The sequence below is a fragment of the Budorcas taxicolor genome, chromosome 4, assembly GCF_023091745.1.
Source record: "Budorcas taxicolor isolate Tak-1 chromosome 4, Takin1.1, whole genome shotgun sequence".
NCBI lineage: Eukaryota > Metazoa > Chordata > Mammalia > Artiodactyla > Bovidae > Budorcas > Budorcas taxicolor.
In genome coordinates, this window is record NC_068913.1 from 72,821,069 (window position 1) to 72,833,755 (window position 12,687).

The following is a 12,687-nucleotide window of genomic DNA, read 5'->3' on the forward strand; positions in this document are numbered from 1 at the left end:
TCGTCTCTAAAATGAGACCCAGGTAGATAACTTCCACATTTCTCCTTTAAACTCTGGGGTTTAAAAAGAAATATTTCATGACTCTATAGGGAATAACAAATCATTACTGTACTCCCTGGAAAAAACTCAGCAGAGACTTGAGTCCCGTGGGTGGACAGAGTTGTCCTGTCATCTTGGTCAACACACATGGGTGCTAAGTGCTGGAATGCGCTGTCAGAGACAGACTCTGCTTGGGAAGAAAGTAGTGCTGAGTTTAGGGGAGGCAATGGCTTCGGATGAACTCTAATACACTTGTAGGTCATCTTGTCCAGAATGGATCTTGAGCAGAGAAGCTCTGTGTGTGGTCGAGTCCCTCGGTAGCACCTCTGCCAGCCTTTGACGAAACTCCCCGGTGACTGAGGAATTTACTCTTTCATAGTCCTTGTTTCCATTATTTTTCATAGCATTAACTATGAGATAATCAGACAGTCATCCTTTATGCAGAGCTGGAATCCAGGGCCTTATCATTCTTACCATAGGTCCTGGTTTTATACTCAGAGCCTATCGAGTCAAATTTCAATTCTTCAAGTTGGAAATGAATAAATCCAACCTTGCAAGATTGTGCAAAGATTAAGCGCAGTAATGCACATACGGTGGTTTAGCACACTTCCTGACAGATAATAAATAGTAACATTATTAATGTTAATTACTGTACTTGCTTCATTGGTTTGGTTAACATAGTAATATCTACCATGGAGCATTTTTCCCTTTAATTTTAATGAGACATAATTGACATACAGCACTGTGTAAGTGTGCTGGTCTAGAGTATGAGAGGGGACCTGTCATGCAACAGCAGCAACAACAGCCTCACCTGTGCAGGTGCAGAAGGTCAGGCCTCGATCCAGCTCTGCAAACCTGGACTCTTATGTTTCGACAAGGTCTTCGGTGATTGGTATACTCGCTATAGTTGAGAAGCACTGCACTAGATCACATACCCCCACCTGACCTCCCAACTCTGTTCTTTTAATTACTCCATCAGGCCTGTTGGTGTTCGAAAAATCTTAGTTGAGGAAGAAACAAGTGACAAGAAGCAACAACAACTCCAAGTCTCAGGGATAGAAATACAAGTCCAGAATTGGTCTGACGTCAGTTGAAGCTCTTACTATATTAACTGGAAATCTATTGCCAAGGATTTCCAGGTGTTCATAGTACAGTCGTAAAATATATGATCCTGAGGCTTTAGAAGATTACTCATGCCTTTCAAGTCATGTTAAAGTATGCGCCACATGGTTTAAGACTGGGGATTGCCTTGTGATTTTAAAAACCTGATTAACAGACTAATCAAAACAACCCACTTTCCAGTCACGCCAGATAGAGGCAACCACAAAACTTCCCTCCACAACACTCTTCAGCTGCAGGAAGAATGAAGGTTGTCAATGGTTTTCTATTTCTGACATCACTGCAAGGGCAGTGACTGAGAAGCCAGCATTTGAAAGGATGTGTGCGCTGTGGAAACAGCTGTGCTAGAGGGAAACGCTTTCAGTCCGTGTACTCAGCAGTATGGAAATGAACTTTGCCAGCTAATGAGCACGAATAAACGCTTAGGTGCCTTTCCCACCACAAAGCAGCTTTCTATATTTGGTACTTTCAGATGTTCAGTGTAACAGACTGAATTTAACGCCAGATGACAGTGCCAGACTGACTTCAGTTAAACTTAAGCAAAGACCTTAAGAAGCTGCTTCCCCCAGCCTGTCCTGTTTCTCTCTCCACCTGATAGTCACAGGGAGCTCTAAGCCCAACAACCCGAGGGCAGGACATCAGCCCAGCTGCGGTGGCTAAGTCAGCAGGGCTGTGATCCCTGGGGGCATGGGTCCACCCGCGCCATTCATCTCAGGGCACTCAGCTCAAGGTGTGCAGCCTCTTTCTGGGTCACAGAGGGCGTGAGGCGTGGGGAAAGCCACACCCTACCTCCTGGAGCCTTTCAGTTCAGTTCAGTTCAGTCTCTCAGTCATGTCCGACTCTTTGCGACCCCATGAATCACAGCACACCAGGCCTCCCTGTCCATCACCAACTCCCGAAGTTCACTCACACTCACGTCCATTGAGTCGGTGATGCCAACCAGCCATCTCATCCTCTGTCGTCCCCTTCTCCTCCTGACCCCAATCCCTCCCAGCATCAGAGTCTTTTCCAATGAGTCAACTCTTCGCATGAGGTGGCCAAAGTATTGGAGTTTCAGCTTTAGCATCAATCCTTCCAAAGAAATCCCAGGGTTGATCTCCTTCAGAATGGACTGGTTGGCTCTCCTTGCAGTCCAAGGGACTCTCAAGAGTCTTCTCCAACACCACAGTTCAAAAGCATCAATTCTTCGGCGCTCAGCCTTCTTCACAGTCCAGTTCTCACATCCATACATGACCACAGGAAAACCATAGCCTTGACTAGATGGACCTTTGTTGGCGAAGTAATGTCTCTGCTTTTCAATATGCTATCTCTGCTTTTTCTGTCCTGGGCTCCAATTCACTCCCATCCAGTTCATGTTATTATAGCCCCTTGCTCCTCACACTCATTGGTTCAGCAGATATTTATTTAGGGGCTCTGTGTCACAGGTAGTGAGACTGTAAGAAATAAGCCCCATTTTCGGTCCTCATGGTATTCACATTCTAGCCAGGGAGACAGACAAGTGCAAGTGCTGAGAAGGGAGACAGTTTCTGTCCCGAGGAGGAGGTGGTATGGGCTAAGTGAGAAAGCATCGGGCTGAGATGCAGGTGGGGCAGGCATTCCAGATACAAGCAAGGGATTGAGCAAAGCCTTGATGACAGCGTTAAATCCCACAGGCTGATTTCCCACCCCATTCAGGAGGACGCAGGATGGGTGACATGGCAGCTCTGCTGAGGATCCCAGCCCCACTTGTCTCTACCCAAAGGGCACGGCTTTATAACTCTTTCAGATGCCTTTGGATCTTGAATTTAGCCACCACTTCCCTGGTGGCTTAGACAGTAAAAGCGTCTGCCTATAATGCTGGGGACCCGGGTTTGATCCCTGGGTCAGGAAGATGCCCTGGAGAAGGAAATGGCAACTCACTCCAGTACTCTTGCCTGGAAAATCCCATGGACGGAGGAGCCTGGTAGGCTTCGGTCCACAGGGTAGCAAAGAGTCGGACACAACTGAGCGACTTCACTTTCACTTTCCCCCACTCCAACCCCACTCCCTCCCCAGCTGCCGCCCCATGGCATTTACTCCTGATTAATTATTAGAATATGCATATTTAAATTACAGTAGAATGTACAGTGTGCAACAATATGGAGCAGAATGATTGAAAATATAGTTTTTGCAGTCCATTGACTCTACAACATTGGGGAAGTTACCTAATTCTCTCTTCCTTGGTTTCCACATTCAATAAATACTGGTTTCCAAGGAAGGTTAAGAGAGGAGATGAAAGTTAAGGCAAGTGGATTTTTAGGGAAGTGAAACTATTTTGTTATTTTAATGGTGGATATAATCGTATGAACATTATGTGTTTGACAGAACTCTTAGAACTGTATGCCACAAAGAGTGACTCCCTAGTATAAACTATGGACTTTCGTTAATAATGATGTAGTTCATCTACTTATAAAAAGTGTGCCACACCAATATAAGACGTTAATAACGGAGAAAACTGTGTTTGGGAAAGTGAGTGAAAGTCGCTCAGTCGTGTCCTACTCTTTGTGACCCCATAGGCTATACAGTCCATGGAATTCTCCAGGCCAGAATACTGGAGTGGGTAGCCTTTCCTTTCTCCAGGGAATCTTCCCAACCCAGGGATAGAACCAGGACTCCCGCATTGCTGGCAGATTCTTTACCAGCTGAGCCACCAGGGAAGCTCAAGAATACTGGAGTGGGTAGCTTATCCCTTCTCCAGGGGATCTTCCCGACCCAGGAATTGAACCGCGGTCTCCTGCATTGCAGGCGGATTCTTTACCAGCTGAGCTATCAGGGGAACCCATGGACAGCAACACTGCTATAATTTACAGTAATACATGATTGATGTAGTTTGGGTAATTTAGGAATTTCATGGAAAGAGATAGACACTGAGCTAAAATCTTGAAGCTTTTGTATGGGTGGAAAAGAGCATGAGAAGATTCTGGGAGGCTGGAATAATACGAGTAAGCCACAGAAGTGAAAATGACAGATATGTTGTATTCATTTTTTCATTGCATGGAGGATAGGACCTAATGGGGTATCATAGAAGTGGGGAGTCTTAGAAAGTGAGGTTTGATGGAGTGGTAGAAACAGGGAAAGGGACATGGAAGATATACACTTTGAAGATGAAACCAAAAGGACAGACTTGTAAAAATGATCAAGCCCTTATAGTTTCAAAGTGATTTTGCTACATTGTTCCCTGGCCTGGCATTCCTTCTCACAGAATTGGTGTCAAGATCAGCAGTGATCTTTAACCCCATCATACTAATGTCCCCTTTTGTGATCAATGTTTCAATGAACCTTTAACACTCAAGTGAAACTGATTTTTCACCTAATGTATTTGCACACATAATTTTGAAAATGTTAACAAAGTGCTTTGTTATAAATAAAGGCAACTGCAGAGAAAGTGGTTAATGTTAAGGTGTACGTTACAATGTGTAAAAGCCCAGACATGGCTACACTAGAAGATGTGATGGAGTAGTCAGGTATCCCTGTACATGGCGTGACAGCTACTAATACAGACCCATAGAGATGCATTGCTGCTGAGTCACTTCAGTCGTGTCCGACTCTGTGCGACCCCGTAGACGGCAGCCCACCAGGCTCCCCCGTCCCAGAGATGCATTGATAACTCATATAACACAAGTGACACGACTGTCACTGATGTCAGTGATTCTGCAAAAAGGTGGGTGACTGTTGGTAAAGTTCCAAACAGGAGAAAGTACAATCTTATCTGTTACTTAGTAGTTGCATTCCCAAGAATTCAGAGTGTGCTAAAAAGCATGCAAAAATACTTTGGCAAGTATAAACAGGTTTCACCTATGAAAATGTCACTGTGCACTTTGGAAACTCTTGCAGATGTTGGGACAACTTGTTTTATTGTGCAAGACTGAGGCATCTCAGGACATCTAACATCCCAGGTCCCCAGCCATCAGTTGCTAGAGACTCCACCCCCACCCCATCACTTTGACAATTAAAAATGCCCCCAAGGTTTCACAGCCTAAGGGAACAGTACTGCCTCTACTGAGAACCACTGGCTGGATGCTGGCTGTCAGATTTCAGCCTCATGACTTCAGGATGGTGAAAGATAAGGAAGCTGAAGGGGGAGGATTGGGAGGTTGAGCCAGAAAAGGTGCTGGCTGCAGTGCTGTCTCCCTCTGTCAAGGAGAGCCTTCACTTTCCTAAATTCTTTAGATCTGCCTCTTCCAGCCTGGGAAGAGTTTCATGTCCTGAGCCCAGATAGAAGATGAAGTGAGGGGAAAAAGATGATGTTTCGCAGTAATAAATGTGAACCCTGTCTGGCTTATTCAAGAGTCAACAAATCAAATCTGATCCCCTGCCCTCCACACATGCTCATTGTTAGATGTATACTGTGTCTCAGTTCAGGAGAAATCTAGTTCTAACATGAATCCTTGAAACATTTTTTGAAATTTAATTCTTGTTATCTTTTAAACAAGCATGATCTCATTCCATTTTTTTTCTTTTCCAGTTTTGTGAAGTATGAAGTAGCATCTAATCCCTCTCGGCATTCACATTTTGCACAATTGAAGGTCTTGAGCAGATGTGCATGGTGGTCTAAGCACATCTCAGTATTAGCACTCTGCGTGCTGCCTGGGAGTCTTAAGCAAAGCAGAGGAGCTTGATTTCTTTGGAGTACTTTTCAGAGAATTTTGAGCCTTAGGTTTCCTTTAACAATGACACCTTCTTTCTCAAGTTTCCTTCTCAAGTGTGATTGTGCTGTATTTGACTTGTAAAGAGTCATTTGGCCCAGAGGTATTGTTGTTGCTGTTTGGTTGCTCAGTCGTGTCTGACTCTTTGCAGCTGCATGGAGTGCAGCATGCCAGGCTTCCTGTCCTTCACTCTCTCCTGGAGCTTGGTCAAACTCATGTCCGTTGAGTCAGTGATGCCATTCAACCATCTTGTCCTCTGTCATCCCCTTCTCATCCTGCCTTCAAGCTTTCCCAGCATCATGGCCTTTTCTAATGAGTCAGCTCTTTGCATCAGGTGGCCAAGTATTGGAACTTCAGCTCCTTCAGCATCAGTCCTTCCGATGAATATTCAGGATTGATTTCCTTTAGGATTCACTGGTTTGATCTCCTCGCAGTCCAAGGGACTCTCAAGAGTCTTCTCCAACACCACAGATCAAAAGCATCAATTTTCATCAGTGCTCAGCCTTCTTTATGGTCCAACTCTCACATCCATACATGACTACTGGAAAAATCATAGATTTGACTCTACAGACCTTTGTTGGTACACTTCAGATGCAAGCCAGTGAATGATGTTCCAACAACATTAATCTGTTTGCAGCCTTATTCCAGGACCAGGTTTATCCGTTTGTCAATCAGATGCATGGTATTCACTGGAAGCAGATTAGGCATATGAGGAAATAAAAACTAAACTAGACACTTCACACCCTCAAAGAGTCTATTATCCATCTAGGGATGATAAAACCTTGCATATACTATCATAAGTAGGCGAAAGGTAAGATGAAATACTTGTGGAGTTTCTAGGGATGAAATAGTTCTTTCTTCTGAAGAGGCTTCCTAGAAGAGGTTAAATTTTTAACTTGATGATTTTGAAGATTTATTAAAATCTTGACAGGCAAGACACTTTTTGAGGACTGGTTTTTTGAGCTGAAATAAATGTGAGCAGAATATTTGTGTGTGTGTGGCTCCTCATTACTTAATATTATGCATTCTTCTCTATTGATTGTCTGAATGTAAGTATGAATGACTTTTTAAAAATTTAAGTGACTTGAAATAATTAGTAATAATTGCTATAAAGAATCTCATTTGAAATTGCTACCTTTCTGAAAAAGTCCACTAATTTAAGAGTTGAGTCTAAGTTTTGCTTTTTCCGTTGAAGAATTCAACTTTTACAACTCCAGATACTGGAATACTAATGCTGTGTTTCAAAATTCTGGGGTGTAGCTTTAGCCTTATTCATAGTAAAATGCAATCAGACATAAGGCAGATCTTTGGGGACGGTTATACAAAGGGAGTTCAGCCACTAAAGTAGGAGAGTGTTCTGGCCACCGGGGGTTTTTCGTGTATTGAACTTGAGGACAACACAGAAACTGAGCCGGAGCACCCAGGACTGCCTGTGGTTCCACGCCCTCCCCGTCATTCTCCTAGGACTTGGGTCCAATTGCTTCTGCTCCCAGGTTATTAAGGTCCATCTCTCAACCCCTCTGGCCTCTGTCTGTACCACTTTCCTGTGGGCTGGAGATTTGACTAAGAGCAAGTTATTCAACATGAAATTTGGCCAGGTGACACATTTGTCTCTTGAAGAGCTATCTGTGCCCCAGTTTTTATTGCAGCATTATTTACAATAGACATGGCATGGAAACAGTCTAAGTGCTCACTGGATGAGTGAGTGGATAAAGAAAATGTGAGATGTATATGTGTCCCATGGAAATGTAAGCATCCATATATTCCATATATGTACATACATACACATACAATGGGATGTTATTCAGCCATTAAAAAGGCCTGCCTTTCATGACAACATGAATGGAGCTTGAGGGCATTATGCTAAGGGAAATAAATCAGAGAAAGACAAATACTGCATGTTTTCACTTATATTCAGAATCTAAAGATGTGGAGCTCATAGAAGGAGAGAGTAGAATGGTGGCTGTCAGGATGGGGTGGAGGGCGGAGGGAATGGGGAGATATTGGTTAATGGTACAAATTCCCAGCCATAAGATGAATATGCTCTGAGGAGCCAATGTATAGCTTGGTGACTATAATTAACAGTACCATATACTTGAAAGTCATTAAGAGAGTAGATCTTAAATGTTATCACCACACACACACACACACACACACACACAAACAGTAATTATGTGAGGGAATAGAAGTGTATCAAATCACCTTATTGTACCTCTTAAAGCTTCATATATTATAGGTCAGTAATAGCTCAGTAAACCTGAGGAGGGGAAAGGCATGTTTGTCAAAATTAAAATATCCTGTGTTGGAAATGTTTTCTCTCTGATCTGGATGGTAGGTATAGGTTTATAAATTCTTCAAATTGTGGTCTTAAGATTTGTGCATTTCATGTATATCTCAACAAAAGATAACAATAAAAAATTTAAAAACCACTGAAGTGTTGCCAATTTTGGTCTACCTTGGGATAATTTTGCAATGAATATGTGCATTTTCAAGCATTTGAAAATAACTTTTTAGAACTTTTAGTGTTTTTCTTTAGTATTCCTTTAAAAATTATTTTTTAGCCAATTAGTTGAAATAACCTAAACAGCTGACAGTGACAGATTTATTATAATAACTATTTGTCCCCCCAAATTGCAAACAGCTTAGTAGAGCAATAATTGTACCCTCCTCCACACTGCCCCCACCCCAAGTTTTTTAAACAAAAGAAGAGAAAACAAAATTTCTGGGAAAAGAGGATGCAAATATGTGTTGCAGAACCACCTTTTTGACGCTTCTAGATTTCCAACAATTTAAATACCTAGAATTTGGGGATAGTGTGCCCAAATCATTATTTCAAACAACTTGTCATGTTTACCAACACGACGCAGTCTCACGCTTTGGGGCCAATTTTCTCAGCCACCCCATCCCTCCTGCCCAGTTTTCATCTTGATGTCTATAGCTTTGGGTTCAAATTTAGACTGAAGTCTAGTAGTGAGTGAAAATAACTGATGATGCCAAGGGAACAAAAATAGAATTTATAGCAAAATCCTTACCTTTAGCTGTGGTTATCAAGGTTCAAGCACCAGAAGAGGAAGAGACATTCCTTTCTGAGAGAGAGCTCCTGAAAAACAGACAAATTTGATGCCACTAAGTTGTAGCATTAAATCTATAAAGTCTAAGAACTATGTAAATTAAGCCTGGATTTCTTTTCCCCAGCACACCCAGCCAATCTCATCATCTTGGATGGATTTACAAATGGGATCAAGTGCTTCTTAATGTTTCTATTGGATATATATGTATATATTGAGCCTGATACTCATTTAAAGATAGTCATTGAGCCCGAACTCTTTCATTGGAACAGGACAGCTGGGAAGTGGTGGAAGGACTGAGAGGAGAGATGAATTACACCCAAGAGCCACCAATACAGAAAGGATTTTTGCTGAAAAAGAGAAAATGGCCCTTGAAAGGCTGGCATAAGGTAAGAACTGGATTGGGACTCACCTTTGTTTGCACCCACATTCCCTACTCAGGCCCTGTTCTTAGACGTGTATATTTAATTTGAGGCCAAGCAAGGAGACCAAGAGAAGGATATTTAAATAGAATATTTTAATGAATTCTACTTTGTTCCCCACAGAGATTCTTCTATCTGGACAAAGGAATCTTGAAGTATGCCAAGAACCAAACTGACGTAAGTGGTCTTAATCCAGCATGCTATTGAAGAATTCTCCAGGGCTAGTCATGTTGTATGAAAGGAGAGAAGGTTAGCACTCCCCTTGATGAGGACGGAAGAGGCTCTTGAGCCCGACAACATGCATATGATTAAGGCATTGCCACCTACTTCATGGCATCTAACCACTGGTGTCGCAAAGAGTCGGATGCGACTGGGCAACTGCACAACAATATAGTGGCTCAATCGGTAAAGAATCTGCCCGCAGTGCCGGAGACCCAGGTTCTATCCCTGTCAGGAAGATCCCTGGAGGAGGAAATGGCAGCTCATTCCAGCATTCTTGCCTGGAGAATCCTCATGGACAGAGAAGCCTGGAGGGCTACAGTCCATGGGGCTGCAGAGAGTCAGACCCAACTGAGCGGCTGAGCATGCACACAGTGGTTGTAGGATGAGACTGTACATTTGGGACTGCATTTCCCTAGCTGGAAACCATGAGGGTGGTGGTGTTTCTCTCTCAGGGAACAGAGGTGCCTGTTCCCTTCTGTCTCCTCTCTAGGTTCTGCATGGGCTCAGTTCACCCACCAAGTGGAGGCGTGAGGGCCCCTCTCAATACTCTACTGGGCATCCAGCTCTGGGTTCTGGTCTTAGGGTTGCACTATGGGGTTCTCTGAGTGGGGACAGATCTCTTCCCAGTGAGGTAACAGGAACAAAACACAGGACGTGTCCTCCCACTATTATGGGGACTGAGGGGTTTAGTGGGGAAAGTCCTTGGTGAAGGTGACAGGAGATTCCCGTGTGTGTGGACACCAGGCAAATGGCCCACCGGGGCTCAGGATAACTGCTGGTCCTACCTGCACGAGAGTCCCTCTCTCACCCAGCACTTCTCTCCTCCTGCCTTCCTCTTTCACGGTGCTCACCCTGTAGGGGTACCTGCAGAAATGTGCCATAGTGCCTGACCCACAGTGGCCTGTCTTAGCTTCCTTACTCCTCTTTTAATTTTTATGTTTTACTCAGCTTTAAAAATTTTTTGTTTAATTAATTTTTATTGGAGTATAGTCGATTTATAATGCCGTGTTTCTGCTGTACAGCACAGTGAATCAGTTAGACATGCACCCATACTGTTTTAGATTCTATTCCCACATAGGTCATTACAGAGTATTGAGTTCCCTGGCTGTACAGTAGGTTCTTTCTAGTTATTTATATATAGTGTATATGTCAGTCCCAACCTCCCAATTTCCCATCCCCCCACGCTTCCCCCTTGTAACCATATTACTCAGCCATGAAAAAAGAAAGGAATAATGCCATTTGCGGCCAATGAATGGACCTAGAGATGGTCATACTGAGTGAAGTAAGTCAGATAGACGAAGACAAATATCATGATCGTATGATATTGCTTATATGTGGAATCTAAAAATTAGTACAGATGAAACTAATACAAAACAGAAATAGAGTCACAGAGGTAGAAAACAAAGTTGCTCCTCTTCTAAAATCACTTCCAAATGAATTTAGACCCCAGAAATCCTGCAGGAAGCAGTGCCATTAACAGGTGAATTCACTGCTGTGGGAGTCAGTCCGCTTTCCTCACCTTCTGCTTGTTACTTAATCCTCTGCAATCCGGTCTTCCCTTTAGGTTAAGCAGGATGACGCATGCATAGCACTCAGCTCAGCGCTGGCTCACACTAAGTGCTGGAGAAGTGTGGCTGTTGTGTTTACTATCAGCGGGTGTGGAAGGGGAGGAAGAGGGAAAGGAGTGTCAAGGATGTTCGGGTGGTTTTTAACACTGTGGTTCTCATGGGGGCCCCTGCGTGCCCCTGCAGATAGAGAGAGAGAAGCTGCATGGCTGCATCGACGTCGGGCTCTCGGTGATGTCTGTGAAGAAGTCATCCAAGTGCATAGACCTGGATACCGAGGAGCACATTTACCATCTGAAGGTGAGACTGCTGCCCAGGCGCTGTCGCCCTTTGCACAGATCCTTCATGTTGCGAAGGAATCGTCAGTTACAGTACCGTTGGTGATGCCTGGTGAATTTCAGAACATCCAGCCAATGTGTAGAAGATCTTCATTAGGGAAGTATTTCTAAGGATGCTATTGCTATCTGGATGGGACCGTTCTTCATTGTGCAGGAGAGTCTCTCACACTGGGACTCAATAAAATAAATTCCACATCCTTGTCTCTTCTCCCTCATATCTGGCCTCCATTGTGACTGTGACATCAGTAACCAAAAAAATAACTTCATGTTTTCAAATATAAACGCTCTCTACTCCCAGGCAGTACCATCTTTAGTGAAGAGCCATTTGCCATAGAATAAAATATGTTTCCTGAAATATAATATGATCTTTAGTCTGTGAAGCTCTGGCTTACAACGTCAACTAACTTTATAGGGATTAAAATTCTCATACCACAGTGATGTTAAAAAAATTTCCCCTAAAGGACGGGTCTCTAAATAGTGTCTCTGAAATGGAGTGTTTCACTCCATTCTTCTGCCCCCTCTGCTGCAGGTTGTATAGATAATTAAAAGCATGAAGCAAGAGCTTTGGAGATCCAGATGTGGTTCAGATCTTAAGCACCTGACTACTTACTTGCTCTCGGCCTGTGACAAATTATTGAATCTCTGAAAGTCTTAGTTTTCTCACCACTTCCCGCCCCCACAGTGGGAACTACTTTGCTCATCTTGTGGAGCTGAATGTTGAAAACTTGATGTAATTCCTGACCCACTGTAAGCTCAATAGGTTCATTTATTATATATAATTATTAGATGTTACCCGAGGATTAGAAATTAATTGAGAAAACGTAGGAGTCCTTTCTTACTTGGACAAATTACTTGGAATATTGGGAATGGGGGCTGAGAGTTAGGAAAATAAAAGCATGAGATTGAGATCTTCACATCTTAGTGTATCCCTGTCCTCCCCATGACATGTCTGTGGTACTTGGGCAAATACATGTTTAGCACATACATGTAGTTGAGGGACTGCCCAGGACAGTCAAATCTATACTGTTTTTTAAGCCTAAGCCCCTGTGCTTATGGGTGTAATAATTGTTTAGAGCAGGGTTTCTAACCTTCAGCACATCTGGAGGGTGGGCTGGAAACTTCTCTGCCATGGGGGCCTGGCTTGTGCATTGTAGGATGCCCTGGCCTACCCCCAGTAGATGTCAGTAACAGCCCTCTTGTAATTATCACAACCCCCGTATGTCTGCAGATGTCATCAAACATCCCCTGGG

At 43.4% G+C, this 12,687-nt stretch overlaps 1 protein-coding gene and 1 non-coding gene across 2 annotated transcripts in view; both read left to right on the forward strand.

Annotated features, from left to right (window-relative positions):
* The window catches only part of OSBPL3 (oxysterol binding protein like 3), a 95,512-nt gene that overhangs the window by 11,391 nt on the left and 71,434 nt on the right, over nucleotides 1-12,687 (forward strand). The window contains exons 2-4 of the mRNA XM_052638651.1: nucleotides 9,163-9,279; nucleotides 9,436-9,489; nucleotides 11,286-11,399. Of these exons, the coding sequence (XP_052494611.1) occupies nucleotides 9,163-9,279; nucleotides 9,436-9,489; nucleotides 11,286-11,399 (285 nt within the window). The remainder of the gene's footprint in view (nucleotides 1-9,162; nucleotides 9,280-9,435; nucleotides 9,490-11,285; nucleotides 11,400-12,687) is intronic.
* Nucleotides 9,540-9,665, forward strand: LOC128047097 (U6atac minor spliceosomal RNA). The gene has a single exon (XR_008199289.1). It is a non-coding gene; the product is annotated as a U6atac minor spliceosomal RNA (small nuclear RNA).